Genomic DNA, 15,357 nt, shown 5'->3' on the forward strand with positions numbered 1-15,357 from the left:
TCATCGCCACTTTGTAGCCCCTGGCTAAAACAGCTCTCTTCATTTTCATAAAAATTGTAATAGCATTGACAAATTTGGCTGCAGTGGATTCATTCATTCATTCATTTCAGGCACCAGGCTTGAAAGCACTTTCATTGGCTGCCAAGCACAGCAAGGCAGGTAAACTAAGACCTTTACCTTGCTTGCTTGTTTTTTCTCACTCCCTCTCTCTTTTCAGCTAATCTGTGTGGGTAACCTTATCCCAACTCTTGAGTGGTTGCCCCCCCCCACTCATCCCTCTTCCAAACCTCGTGAACTGGACTGAAACTTTTCTCCTCATTCACAAAGCTCTCTCTTGTTACACTTTTCCAGCGTCAACCTGCGTTGATTGATTTTCATGGTTTCATCAGGTTTTTTTTCTCTTTTCTGTTTTTCCTACTGTTTCATATCAGGACATATCATTTCTTTTTTTTTTAGGTACACCAACTCTTCTAACTGACTTTTTTGGTTCAGGGTAAATTCACACACGGATACAGTGATTAAAAAACACTTCCTGATGTTGTGTACGCTTTTCTTCGTTCCAAAGCAGCTCTGATCTGTTGGAGCATTGACACAACCTCTAGGGTTGCCGTTAAGTGTCTGTCTCTGGGACACTGACAGTGGATCCTTCAGGTCATATGGGTTTCGTAGTGGGGCCTCCGTGGCTCTGGTTTGTTCGTCTCATCAAGCAGATGTTTAGTCGGATTGGGGAAGTGTGAAATTTAGAGGTTAGGTTAACATCTTGGTGTCTTTTTCACATTTCTCGGGATGTTCCTCAGCGGTTTTTGGATTGACGTGACCTGCATTGTCCTGCTGGGGGAGGCCGCTGCCATGAGCGACTGCTGTTACCATGAAGAGGGTTTCTTAATATGCAACAACTTTTAGTTGGCTTCTGTGTTAAAGTTACATCCACGTGAATAAAAAGAGACAATGTTATAAATTACACATGTCAGTGGTTTTATCAGTGATCAATGTATTTTCCCACTTGCTTCAATTGGTATCTTTCTTTGGATTTTTTTTTTTTTTTACGAAAAAGTAGATAAATAAAAAAAATAAATTATTAATCTAAATTCTAAAAAAAATACAGAACATGATAAAAAATATTTTAATCTCAACTACTGTTAATACTGTGTGGGAAATATTTATTTATTTATTATTATTATTCTGTATTTCTAAGAGTGCATCATGTTTAGCACAATGTGTTCTTGTTTTGTGTCTGCATCCTTTAGCACCGTTTCACTTCAGTCTCCTTGTGCAAAAGTTGCATAAAACCACAGGTGGAAACAGATAAAAGTGTTGATAAGGTAATTGTGTGTTGAAATGAGGCATTGCAAGACCAGCGGAGTCAAATGATGGAACGTCAATAAATAATAAATTCCATTTGGTAAGTAAAACTTTTGGCAGAATTGGAAAACAAAATATTTATTTCGATTTACTTTAACTTTTTTGGTCTATATATTAGTTTATGTTTCTAGAATTACCTGCTGACTCCTGCAATTGGTCAGCTGCCAAAGTGACTACTAGACCAGACAAGTGCATTGCAGAACCATCACACAGTTGGCTTGTGGCCATTGCTTATTCCCATACTTGTAACACTGATGAAATGATAAAAGTCCCCTAAAAAGGGGGGGCCTTGCCTTTTTCCGAGAGCCAATAAAGTTTTTCTCCTTCTTGTGCTTCACAGGTGGCCACATCCAAGCCTCTTGCTCCCACCCCTCAGTTGCGGAGTTACAGTCATGCTCCGAGAAGTTTGTCGCAAACATGTGCTTAAGAGGCGATGAGTGATTCCACAATGCTGGCTGTATCACATCCAGTGTGATAATTGCTGTTTATCATCCTGCCTTTAAATCAATTGTCAGGTGCATTTATGTTTGACCTTTACAGAAATCAATGAGCAGCAGCTATTGTTTGCTCACACAATCCCAAAGCCCTTTATTTCTAAGGAAATAATCAAATTATGTTTCAGGATAATTACTATTTGCTCATTTTTTGGTGATTTCCCTCCCTAAGGCAGACAAGACTAAATTAGTCATGCTTTAAATTACATTGTACATCAGGTGTGTTAAAGGGATTTGTACAGTGCACTGTGGTTGACAGGATCAAGGAGTCTTGTTAGGCAGAGAGCCATAAATCACCGGATAAACCCACATTATCCATGCACTTGCAGGAAAGATACAGGCTTTTAAAAACTCATAAACACAATGTATTTTAAATTAAAGTGATAGATACTTTCCTGATAGAATTGTGACTTTTTTCTGCTGGCTGAAATTATAAGCTGGGGTTCTTAGTTAAACACTCATTTTCAATTCCCACTGAACTAGCTGCAGGGGACCCTTTGAAATTCCCAGCATGGGGAGTTATGTATGTGATCATTTAGAATCATTTTGAATATCAATGGGAGAAGAATCCCGAGGACCCAGTTTTAATGGGACAATAAGGGCCAGCCACAAAGGTTTTCTCTTTTTTTTAAGGCAGCATGCAGAGATGGACTCACTTTACAGCTACCAGCTCTGAAGTAAGCTACTCCCAACCACATTCACACCTCTCTCTCATTTAAATTCAGGGTAAGTTATAGCACATTACTGAAAAAATTCGAGACAACCTGCATTTGAATGCTGTCTGGGAGAGCCAGGCCAATACACAAACCATCCGCAGTTTAAAACGCACACACAACTTAAGGGACAAACAGTTTCTGTAACACTTAGAACGCCTCATTTCAGCTAACAACAACAACAATAATAATAATAATAAATACAAAACCACTGAATCTACTTTTTTTTTTTCAATTAAATACATAGAGTGCATATTAGATTGTCGGACTGGGTTATCTTTGTTCATGTGCGAATACACATTCAGTCCGAAAAGTTCTAAAAAAATAAATAGATCCAAATTTAAAGTAAATCAAAAAGCATATAATCTCTGTGTTCAAGTTCTTTGCGCAACGCTTCGCCCACCAAGCAGAAAAAAACCCTCTCCAAGATGATGGTCTCTCCAAGATTACCCTATCAGGTGCTAACCGCTGACATGTTTCCACCCACCAACAACAAAAAAGCCTCTCTGTGCCCAAATCTCAAGCCGCAGACGCACAAACACCACTGACAGGCACTGCTGCGCCATCCTCAGCTCCCGAACCTCTCCAGGGATCCGCTCCTGTTGCTACCGCTGCGATTCCTCAACATTTTTTTTTTATATAAATTGAGCTCGGATAAGTTTGTCCTCCCATATTAAACAACTTCGTTTTGGTGGACGGCTCTTTTATTTATCGCCACTTTCTTTTTTCACTCTTGCACTTGATAGCGTAAAATGATCCATGCAAGGTGTAGAAATCCACTACAGGTACGGACGGAGATGAGAAGCATGTGATCTCCGGAGCAACAACCTTCGGTTTGTGGGGTAACTTAGCTGTTGGTGCGCAAAACTGAAGGATACTTTTTTAGAGTGGTACTTTTGGAGAGGTCGTATACTGACTTCCATTCTTGACACAGACTTGCGGAGACGGTTTTTTTTTTTTGGGAAGTGAAGGAGACTGAGCAGAGAAGAAATAATCTTCTGGATAATTTCCTCCAACAAGGAAGCACCCAATGTTGCACTCCGTAACTCTGCCGCTGGTGTCCCGTCATCTGTCCTTACACTGGGATCCAGTCTCCTACTTACCCCCGGAGCTGTGTGCGTAAAATACGCACAGGGAAGCGAAACGGAGCGAGAGAGGGGGGCGATTTCGCCAACCTTTCCTGGGGCTAAATCAGTGGAAGCAGGTGTATTTCAGCTGTATTTCGGGAAGTCAAGATGTCTCTGCTGCCTTCGAGGTTCATATACCTGTAAGTATTCCACCTCTCCGTTTGCTTTTGCACACAAACCCATGCATTCTTACCAATAGAAGTCGCCAAACGCTTCATATTTCTGCATTGCTGTCATCCAGGTAGGCAGCGTTTATTTTTCACGTAATTGCCCGTGTGATTAACTCCCGTCTTCCCTTCTCTCTCTTCTCCTCTTAGGTGTTTACATTTACTGGTGTTCTATTTCCAACTGCAGGTATGTTTACATCCGTGTTTAATTACTTTTTGTGTGTATGTGTTTGTATGTCCCTGTGCAGCTTTTTTATGTGACTGTTGATTGTATCACGGTTATAGTTTAATTTCACGACGGTCTTTCCAATGCAGGACAGGAAATTCACGCGTTTTAATCTCAATACTAATTAGTTAGAATGATGAGGAAAAATGGTAAATTTCGGGTCTACTGCGTGCCACAGTAAAAACAAAAACAACAACACCACCACCACCCCAAAAAACAACAAAACAAAAAAAAAACGTAGCCATACAGTAAACCACAAAAACCCCGTGAAACATCAGACACATTTACTTGATACTTCTCACGAGTATTACAGTAATGCATAATTAATGTTTATTCAAAATGTTCATTATTCACTCAAATCAGTACAATTATCCGGGCTACACCTTAATTAAACCCAATATTTGCAATTTGACATTCAAGTAGCAGTTTCGATATTTTACAGCAGAACTGTGTAAAAAAAATACTGCGATCCCTGGGGTTAACAGTTGTTCTTTGAACAGATGGCTCTTTTGGCGCTCAGCTTTTATTAGTTGCGCGTCTCACTTTGAACAGTAATGATTTGCAGGCACCCACTCAGCTAATTGAGTGCGCGCCGTGATTCACATAGGATGCAGTCAGCACACTCCTTCTCTCATAAAACTATCTGATGGGTTTGTTAGTATGACGTGGCCGACCATAATATTGCACACACAGTTGTTTCATATTAATTTCTCGGTGTTATTGTGATCTACGACATTTAATAAAAACAGGATACGCTGCCCTAAAAGATGCAGGTATCTCATCCGTTTTTTAAACAAACAGCTCTTAAAAAGTTGGCAACGTTTTAGTGTTTATGTAATTACATCTTTTAAAAGTTACTACATTTCTTTCTTTCTTTTTTAATTGAAGATAAAAACTATACAAAGAATAAGGAATAAAATTGCGACCTTTTTCAGGGAATAAAGGAGTGTTTGTTTGTAAACTATAAACAATACATTTTATTGGTTGCAGTTATTGCTGCTACGATCGCATTGTCCCAACCAGAAAACCATCAGCTTTTAGAGTAACTAGGTAAATTTCTTTGGGACAAAATGTAAACCAACCTAAAACTAGAAATTGCAATCTTAAAACTGTGTAATCAGATTATTTCAACAGAGAGATGGCAGTTGACGCATAAGTTGACCCCTCTTCACTTGACCCAGCATTTTTGGTTATTATTTTTTTTTAATGTGAACTTCATGATGGTTGTAGTTTAAAGTTAGTCAGATGATAGCTACAGGTAAACAGAGGATGTTGATTAAGTGGTTTCAGTCTAATCATTTATCTTAGAAAATGCAGGGACATGCCTTTATCCTCCACTCCTTCTCATTGCTCCTCAGTATGGCTTAATGGCTCTTGCATGTCATGCTGTGGTTGTGACTTTACGAGGTAAAACAAAAGAAGCAACCGCATTTGGAAGTTAACTTTGAATACACTGCCAATGTCTGTCGGAATGTCTTTCTGTATGTGAGGGTGTGTGACCCCATCTGTATGTAAGTATGAATGTGTGTGTGTGTGTGTGTGGGGGGGGGGGGAGGAGCAGATAGCAAGGTGTATCTTAGATCACTGCGACAACTTCACTTCCTCAGTGGAACTGAGTGCCAGACTTTTGAAGTTTCAACCATATCCGTTTTCGTGTTGTCTTTCAAGAAAGGAGACAGAGTGATTTAAAAAAAAAAAAAACTGTTGTCGCTAGCATTCACCTCAGCCATGTGCTTAGGCTTGCCTTTCCCTTGACATGAAATGCAACTGTCTACCAAACACACCTTTATGTTTGTTTAGAGATGGGGAGATTTGGGATAAATCCCTCAGCAGCCCAGTTAGGCTATGTTTTGTTGTGCGTTCATTTTTTTTTCTTGTTCTTCAGCTTTGAGTTTCATATTAAGAAAGAACATTGACAACAGATGATGTTAATGTTCAGCTTTTAAACACTGTTGTACTTATTCTACGATAAGCAAGTTTGCTGGAACCACTGGAAACATGCTTACTTTTACACTGTTATGCATTAGTTACTGGTAATCCAGCCCCTAAGCCTCTATTTAACTAACTTCTTCACCTGAAATGGTGACACTTTTCTCCCCCATCAGTTTCTTTAACTGCTGTATCTGAAATACCTGCTTAACTGTTGATATATATCATTTTTCTTTGAGACACATACTGCGTAGAACAACAGACACTGAAACTTTCGTGATTGACAAATGTAAAATGACAAATCTTTCTCTGGAATTTCCATTTGTTTTGTCAGTTTCAATATGCAAATGTAAAAGCATATTTCCAGCCAGTAAGCAGACTCTTCTCTTACATCTTTGTAATCAACAAAGGCTTCAATCAGTGCCTTAATCAGCTTACAAAGATAAGCAGTTTCATCTCTGATAATCCATATCTCTTGTCAAGGAATGGCAAAGGGTTTTTCTGGAATACTCTTACCCTCCTAAGAGACCCTCTCTAAATCCACCCATCTCCATGGGACCTTCAACAAAGTCTGATACTGACAGTATTTTTCACAAGAACTGATTAGCCAGAAAAAAGTCTTTTTTATATGGATTAGTATGTTAGGTAAAACATAAGCTGTGAAGGAGGTTAAGAGTTTGAGATGTGTTAGCATGGTGTGGTATCCTAGTACGAAGATAACAACAACTGCAGCTCAGAAAAATCAAGTTTAAACCTGAAATGACCCCAACAAACCCCAGATCTGCTTTGCAGTACAAGCCTCTGGTCCAGGTTGGGTTTAGCATTGTTAGTATTGAAGACCAGGGAATGTTTAGTTTTCAAAGTTTTCCAGAGGGTTCTTCTTGTGATTTATTTTGATTTCATATTGTGTTATGTGCAGAAAAATCTAAATATATTCTAGGGTAGTGTGTAACATCATTGTTCTGTATTGTATCATGGAGGTTGTGCACTTATATGAAGTAACTGGCACCTTTCTGGGGGAAAAATACTAGGAATAGAATATTCTTATAGGGGCATAGTCAATTCTGTGACTAGAGACAGGAAAGCCATCACATGCCAAATATGAGTAAGCACGTACATTTGATTTGATTATCTTCAGCGTCTTATTTTCCACACTGTCTGATGCCAAAAATAATATCATTCGTGTTTCCTAAATGTCAGCAGACACAGAGGATATGTCACCGTTGTAGACCAAATATGCCATAACAAACAAGCATATCTTTCATATTTCAAAGGCTCTTTGAAATATGACTAAGAGGTGCTACTTAATCTGCACCTCATGACCTTTTTGGCAATTTAAAATGTTTACAGATTGATGAGTTGGTGCTCACACGTGTCTTTTGGTTTGGTTTATTGAGGTTAAACTGTAAAGCTGGGCTTCTTCAGTAGAACCCATGTTCGTGGACCACATCCGTGGGGCACGACTCATACGACACGTTTCAGCAGAGTGTTGTCGGAAGCCTCTTCAGAATCGCACCCAGTTTTGCGAAATTGTTTACTTTTTCCTCTCTGATTTTAAGGATTTGTTCGGTAGAGGCCATAATTTCCAATCAAGTTTGCTACATGTCATTCATTTTAGTCGAATAACAAGGACTCGAGGTATGTAATGTGTATATAATTAGCCACCTGAGAACAGCCACATAAAAAGCCATTACTGTGCAATTACGACACCATACAGCTGGGGAAATGGGATCTTGGCGTGAACTTAGATTCCAGGGCTTCTGAAAGTATACGTTTCCTCTTCCACGTGTTGAGTCATAGTCGCTTTTCTGAGCTGCCGCTGAATTCTGCAATTTCCTCTATTTTCATGTCAAGTCTAAATTGATTCCTAAACAGCTGACCGGTGAGTTTTGAGAGGCAGGTTTCAATGCGTTTTTTACAAAAATTCCTCCCACAAGAGAACTTTTATGGTTTGAGGTGCCTCTTTCCATCTTGTCCTCCGCCTGCTGCATTTCCTAATTTATGGACTTTACTTTGCCTGCAGGTAGATATTTGTTTGATGATAGTGCAACAGGTCTGGATGCTTCAGGTGTATAATTGCTAGTGGCTTGCTTGCTTGTGGAAATGGAGTACAGGTTTCTCAGTACTGCCCAGGGCACAGAATATATACTCTGTCAATATAAACCAACACTCAGTTTTCACTGTATGGTTTGCTCTTGCTCTGCGATTTTTACTCAAACCGTGACTTCATTAACATGTCTCGTAACATAGTTAGCAGCTTGTAAATGCATTGCATATAAAATGTGTCAGTTAAAAGCAAGGAGCAAAACACTAAAAAGCCACACCACAATTTCCAGGTTGTTATATGAGTTTTTAAAACCCTGGGGCAATTTCTTTTCTTTCTTTTTTTTACACCAGGCCCATAAAATGAGCAGTACACATTACTATCAACACCTGTGCTGCGATGATCTCTCACCATCTGTCTCTCCTCCCCTCTGTTTCTTCATCTACTGTCCCTGTCTCTGTTTCCTCCTGTCTCACATCTGTGCAGGAATCGCAGCAAAGCTCTGCTGATTTCAGGTTTTACATCGAAAACCACACCAGAAACCCGGATGACCTGAGCCGGAAGCAAGTCCGGATCTATCAGCTCTACAGCAGAACCACTGGCAAACATGTGCAGATCTTGGGGAAGAAAGTCAACGCCAATGGAGATGATGGGGGCAAGTATGGTATGGGAGAACTCCTGTGCATCTCACTTGACACTTTAGCTAGGCTGTTATAATAGGATGAGAAATTACCTGCCAGCCAGAGCTTTTCTATCTCCACCAGCCACTTTGGCTGTTTACTACTCATTGTTTGTAGGTGGTTTTCCGTGCTCTGTGTTTGGCTGGCTCAAGAGAGGATGGTGACTTTTCAAAGCCACCAACTACAGGTTGGGGTGGATGAATACATACTGAAATTGCTGACTTTGCTGTCGATGTTTACTGCAGGATTTGGGTATCTGGGGCAAGTCTGTTTTTATCCTGTTGGATTCATACGTCAGCAGTGTTACGCTTTTTTTTTGGGTCTAATACAGACCAAGACTTGTTGGTATCTGATGGTGAAAATATTGTTTTCTGTTGGTGTCTGAGTTGTAAAATATAGTTTTTTGCCCTTTAAGGATTCAATCTCAACTTGGTTACTGTGAACTTCCATCATGCAAACTGGGGAAATCTCACATTTGCATTACAAGAAATCAAATTTATATATACGGTTAGGGAAAGCCAGGAGAGTTTTGTTCAGCCTAGTGGTGTAAAAGTGCTCACCTGAAAATCTTAAGCATTAAGTATGAAGATGTCAAAATACTTTTGGCAGATTGACCCAGTAATTATCATTGTTGTTATGTAAATAGCTAAAGTATTTCAGATAAAATCTTAGGCTTTTATCAGCTTTTTAAAGTGTTTTGTGTCTTTTCTTTCTTTGTTTTTTCTTTTTTTTCACGTGCACTTTGCTATTTAAGTTTAAAACGAGTATGGCCAATGACTAAATTGATGGTCAGTATAGCACCCTTTTGAAGTAGTAGTCCAAACGCAAAGCAGTGGGGCTTATGTTGTGCTTCCCTGCAGATATTTTGCTCATAACAGCTGACTCACGGCTCTAAAATTGCTGGTCTTGAATGCCTTTGAGTGAGTGTGTTCAGTCACAGATGCGCCGAGGCGAAGTTTCCTCACTGCTTGTTAGAGCTTGAGTGGAAGCAGATCCAATTTTTCCCATGAGGCTTTGCCAATTCCACCCTCCACCCCTCCTCCCATCCCCCCACCTCCTCCTCCCCATCCAGCTGCAGTACCTGGCACCTGTGAACTCCTTTGCAGCAATAATACTCAGTGAGATAACTCTCCTTACTCTAATTCATGCATAGTGTCTGAAGCTTCACATAAAGGGACCAAAATGCGCTGCTGAAGAAATATAATATATTGCTAATATACTCCTAAGTAGGTATCTCTCCAGTTAACATCACTGGCATTATAAATCTTCTTAGGTATTAATGTAGCATATTCATTACTTTTAGGAGACTAGACCAGTCATTTTCCAGAACAGTCCATTGTAAGTGATGTCTGCCAAGAGTGATGGCGGGTCATTGCAAAGGCTTTTAAATTGATAAAAGCTGCAATCTTGGATTAACGCTGACTTTTTCAGCTTTTTGAACAGGTGGCCTTTTGCTGAGGTCAAAATATGGCTGCAACCTGTATTATTCATATGGAAGCAAGGCAGAAAAAGTGCAGCATACCTCAGAAGCGAAGGGCTTCGTGGCTCACAGTTCTGCCTGTGTGTCTCTTTAACTTTAGAAAGTAGACGTTTGGCAAGTTTGTCTGTAACCTTTGTCATATTTTTTCATTTTCTTTTGATCTTCTGACTTTGCTCTGTTAAATAAAATACACCCTTTTCATGTTTTAGACCTTTTTTTGTTTATCCATAAAAAACTGGGAAGCATTGAGGAGTCCTACACTCACAAGGCTGCTGAGGGATTATTGAAGCACCCTGTTCATACATTCAGCAATTTTTAAGGTTGTGGATTATGGAGATTAGGGGTATTCAAGTGCTTATAGTGTAAATAAAAGCACCACATTCCCTCCTTTGTCAACTCAGTGCCACTTGTTAGAGGTATTGACAACAGTGAGATTCCTCCGAGTGTTTGCATTTCACTGTAACTATGACTCAAGGATCTAATTACGTTTATTGATGCCTTAAGCTGCCAAACTCTTCTTTTATAAAGATCAAACCATTAGTGTTTTCCCAGAAAAACTCAAGATAGGGGTTGGAACTGGGTCACAGACAAAGAACAACTTACAGTAAGGAGGGAAATATTGTTTTATCTGATGTTCTCAGTCTCCAGCATAACTGAGGTTGAATTTTTGGGTCTTTTTGTAAAAGCAGCTCACAATGAAAAGGCCAAGGTGTGGTTAAAGCTTTCCTAAATTTGCATTCATGGCAGTAGTTTCTTTCAGAATATTATTTTATTTGTGTGAAAACCAATCTTGTTGGACTGTTTTTTCCTTTTTAAGGATGTCCCTGCATATCTATTCGATGATAAAACCAAGTCCGATGTGCTATTCTTTAGATCCCAAATAAGACGTGCAAACAAATCTCTTGCAAATGAAGAATGAATAACTATTTCTTCCCTCACCTTTAAGACAGATTACCTACTACCCACTTTTCTCCCAAGGTTGGATTTAGGGGGGTGGAGAGTTATTTCTGCCCCCGAGCCTATCCCGTCCCCTTCGACTATTCTTTCTCTCCTCCCTTGAGTGCTACTGAATGGCTCTGTGTGTTAAACAAATGGATCATCTTAACTTTTTGATTGAGTGAGCACAGACTAAAGGGAACTTGAAACCTAATCTGGAGGGGCACATAACCGCTCCACAAATGTTTGGCAGATCTCTTTACTGGTCAGAGGGTGAGCAGAGACAAAGGTGACCTCGCAGGGGTTAACACTGGGGTGGCGGAGTGGGCATGGAAAACTAAAAAGGCTACCGAGATACGTTTTTAAAGTGGACTACTGAAGTGACAGTGGCATTGTTTTTCTGATGTGTATCATACAAGGAATTTTAAAATAATATTATACTTGAATTGAAATATTTTAACTGCATTTAGTCAAGAAAATCATCATTATTTAGCTAATGATCACAATATTGTGTCCTTTTGTTTGTGTTTCTTTAATTAAAAAATAACAAAAGAAGTTAACCATGATTAAAAATGGTATTCTTACAGAATCAACTAAATTTGTTTGACTCCTTAATTTATGTGTGCTACAAGACATATACATGGCATTAATTGGATGTGTTTTTCTTTTGTTTTCATTTGCAGCTCTCCTTATTGTTGAGACAGAAACCTTCGGGAGCCACGTCCGAATAAAAGGAAAAGAGAGCGAACATTACATTTGCATGAATGAGAAGGGCAAAATAGTTGGAATGGTGAGGAGATTTTGATTTTCACTTTGGTAATATTTAATGAATACGAATATTTTAAAGCGTGCACTTAATCCATGCTGAATCAAACGCAGCCTGGGATCTGCTTTCTCCTGCTGTTTTTCTACACCCTAACAAAACCTCTTTGATAACTCACAGCCATTCTTCCATTACGTAATCGGCCTACTCCTTTGACACTCGATCAGTCAATTACGGTCTGCAATCACCAAAATGCATTGAGAGACTAATAGTCACTTAGGAAGAATGCCATTGCAATTATATCACTTAGTCGCACCAGGTGGCCACAAGTGCAGGATGACTGCATGTGGCTCGGCAGATGACCATTTCAATGTGAAAAAAGCTAACATTTGCAACTGTAACATTTTTTTAGAGCGTATGTACTGTTTCTTTAATAAATCACGTTCTTTGCATTAGTGCAACTGGATTATTTCACTCAAGTTTTCCCTCGCTGCGGTCGTCTGCTAGAACTAAATTACGTTCCCATCAAGATTTCTAAATTGTCTTTAACCCAAATGCCAGAATTTGCCATGTTAGTGTTCATTTTCCTGGCCTCTGATTTGTCTGAAACCCAGTGATGTATTGATTTTGTGTCTGTCAGTATTTTACTGTTTTTAACTCTAAACCTATCAAGAAAGTGTTAATGAGGTGAGCCAAGAGCCATTTCCTCTAGACTTCTATGAGAATCAGAGAGGTGCAACCAGAGGAGTGCCCCCTTCTGGCCTACAGAGATTATGCAGGTTGAAGGCGCTTCAGCTGACTTTAGTTTTAAGACCTGGAAGCTATGTCTATTTTTTATGAACGTTATATGGTGTGAGAGCTTCCTGTGTGTCATCCTGTTCATAGCCATATGTAGTGTACTTGTATACCTATGCTATAGAGCTGGGAGATAGCTAGCTTAGCTTTACATAAAAGCTAGATGCAACGAGATATAGCTAGCATAACTGAATTACAAGCTAAGCAATCCATCCAACTGCAAGATGTCACTGCTCTAAAAAGATGTCCGTCCCATAATATTCTGTAAAGCCAGATATTTAATTTTATCTGCCACTGCACCACTTTGTTTTGTTTTGTATGGATTAACTAAATGTGAGCTTTAGAGAAACTGTTAGATTTTTTTCCTATTACCCTTCAAATTTATATAGAACCCTTCTAAGCAGCAATGAAGCTCAAATAAAAAAGATTTTCTACAATTATTTAAAGAGTTCAATTTTCTCACCTAGTGAGAGTGCATTATTGGTAAAAATGGGAATGAGTCAGGTAACAGTTGATATGTTTACGCTTATCTAACATTAACTCTCACGTCACAGGGAGGCCTTTACACAATGGCCAACTTTTTTCACCTCCCAAAAAGTCGATTCTGTTAAACGTAACCTTTTCAGTGGGTGAAACTCATCCAAAACTCATCACTCATCCAAGTGACTTCTTCACTCTCAGTTGACTGCAGGTTTCCCCAACCTTATAAACAGTACATTTGCATAATGACTGAAACTAGCACCACTGATTAACAATTGTATTTTCAGCTGTGATTGAAACCGTTTTTGATCTGTGAGTACGTTATAACCATGTGACGGGAAAACTTAGATTGCAACACAAAACCACTCCAAACTGAAAAAGAGGAGAAAATGAGGTAGACTATTCAGAGGCCGCACTACTATATTAATAATTAGTGTCACATGATAACTTCCTCTGCATTCTTGTTCTTTTTTCTTTCAGCCTGATGGAAGGAAGCAGGAGTGTGTCTTTATCGAGGAATTCCTGGAGAACAACTACACGGCTCTCGTCTCTGCCAAGTACAAAGGATGGTACCTCGGATTCAATCGGAAAGGGCGGCCTAAGAAAGGCTCGCGGACCACGCAACGACAACAGGAAGTCCACTTTATGAAACGGCAGCCGAAGGGCAAGGTGAACCCAGTGCAGGAGTTTCGCTTCACCACAGTAACTAAGCGGACACGAAGGGCTCGGCGGTTAAAATCCAACGCAAAGAGGAACTGACAGGACTAATGGGACAGCGCTAGTTTTCCTCGTGGAGGAAAAAAACTGTACCTGAAAATCTCAAGCTTCTTAAAAGAAGACTTCTCTTCTGTAAAAGAAAGACTGACTAAAAGAACAAAAAAAAAAAGATTTTTTATTTTTGTATTTCAGGATGACTGAATATTTCCTAACTGTCGGATTCTTCTGGGTTGATGCCATTGAGCTAATGTGTCTGTCATGTTATTTATACTGGATAAACTAAAGGACCTCTGAGCGAATTCCTGTCATCGTGGCCCTCAGCTACATATGAACTGCAAGCTGAAGGCATGCTTTCTTTTTGACAAAAGCAGGAGCTGATGCAATGTTATAAAAATCAGCCAACTAGAGATTTATTGGAATACCTGTCGGTTTTTGTTTGTGTTGCCCCTGACAATGCGGATCCCATACTTTCCACTGGAATTAGAAACCATGGAGATGAAACGGAGAGAGGTGGCAGTTGCAGGTGACACTGTGCTGCCAGAATAACTGTGTAGCTTCGAGTGCAATATTTTACAGGTCTCTCTCTTTCTCGTCTTCTTTCTTTCCATGTGTGGCTCAGCTCCTAGAATGCGCGGAAGCCTCCAAGTACTGTGTGAGATTTCCATACAGCCTGAGATTCAGCTGAAACCCAACATGCTTTGACTAGTCAAGCGCCAAACGTGGCTTTTGTTCTGTTTAAAGACTGAAAAAACAACACAAAAATATAACAGCTGATGTGATACATAAATCCACACTGTCTTCCAACTTCATTGCATTTGAGTAGGGATCTTAATCCCTTTCATCTCCCCTCAGACTGCATCTTTTACGGCTCTTCTTTGTATGGGTTAGAGCTGTTCCACAACAAAAAGCTGCCTTGATTCTTTGAATCGGAGCTACTGTCTGGGGGCTGATGATGACTTCCTCTACCTCCTTGTTCTTTTGTTTATCTTCACCTACACGGACTGTCTGCATTCGGTTGATTTCAGGAACCTTTCTGTTGACTCATTTTCTTTCTCTCTCTGCCTCTCCTTAACTCTCTCGCTGTTCCAAAATCATCTTTTGACTGTGAGCTCATCTTCGCTCCTTTCACTCTCACTGGAAGACAGTCTCAAAGATGCTTTTGGGAAGGCTTAGCTTTAAGCAGATCAGTCATCCATGGATAGGAATACTGTACATAATACACTCCAGATCACCTCATAAACTCATATTTAACAATTAAACAATTTCCTCAAAAATCCAGATGACCAATATGTCAAGGATCCAGGGAATACTTTCAGCAGCATGGTAGTTTTATTTTGTTTTCAAATCTGAATCCTAAAGGGAAAAGTCTGCTTTTATTATTATTTTTTCTCACTGACAACAAACTCCAGCCTCTTATCACCCGTAGTATGTATTTACCTGCTGT

General features: G+C 39.6%; 1 protein-coding gene across 2 annotated transcripts; it reads left to right on the plus strand.

The window, feature by feature from the left end:
- Nucleotides 1-1,132: 1,132 nt before the first annotated feature.
- On the plus strand, nt 1,133-14,656 carry fgf24 (fibroblast growth factor 24). 2 transcript variants are annotated; one of them, XM_005467220.4, is made up of 5 exons: nt 1,133-3,836; nt 4,014-4,050; nt 8,549-8,717; nt 11,842-11,948; nt 13,677-14,656. In XM_005467220.4, the coding sequence occupies exons 1-5, from the start codon at nt 3,805-3,807 to the stop codon at nt 13,953-13,955; spliced, it is 624 nt and encodes a 207-aa protein (XP_005467277.1). In that variant the 5' UTR covers nt 1,133-3,804; the 3' UTR covers nt 13,956-14,656. The 2 variants fall into 2 exon arrangements, with proteins under 2 accessions (XP_005467277.1, XP_003443404.1); XM_003443356.5 differs by having other exon boundaries at nt 1,139-3,836; nt 8,549-8,726.
- The last annotated feature ends 701 nt before the right edge of the window (nt 14,657-15,357 follow it).

The sequence above is a fragment of the Oreochromis niloticus genome, linkage group LG2, assembly GCF_001858045.2.
Source record: "Oreochromis niloticus isolate F11D_XX linkage group LG2, O_niloticus_UMD_NMBU, whole genome shotgun sequence".
NCBI classification, from domain to species: Eukaryota; Metazoa; Chordata; class Actinopteri; order Cichliformes; family Cichlidae; genus Oreochromis; species Oreochromis niloticus.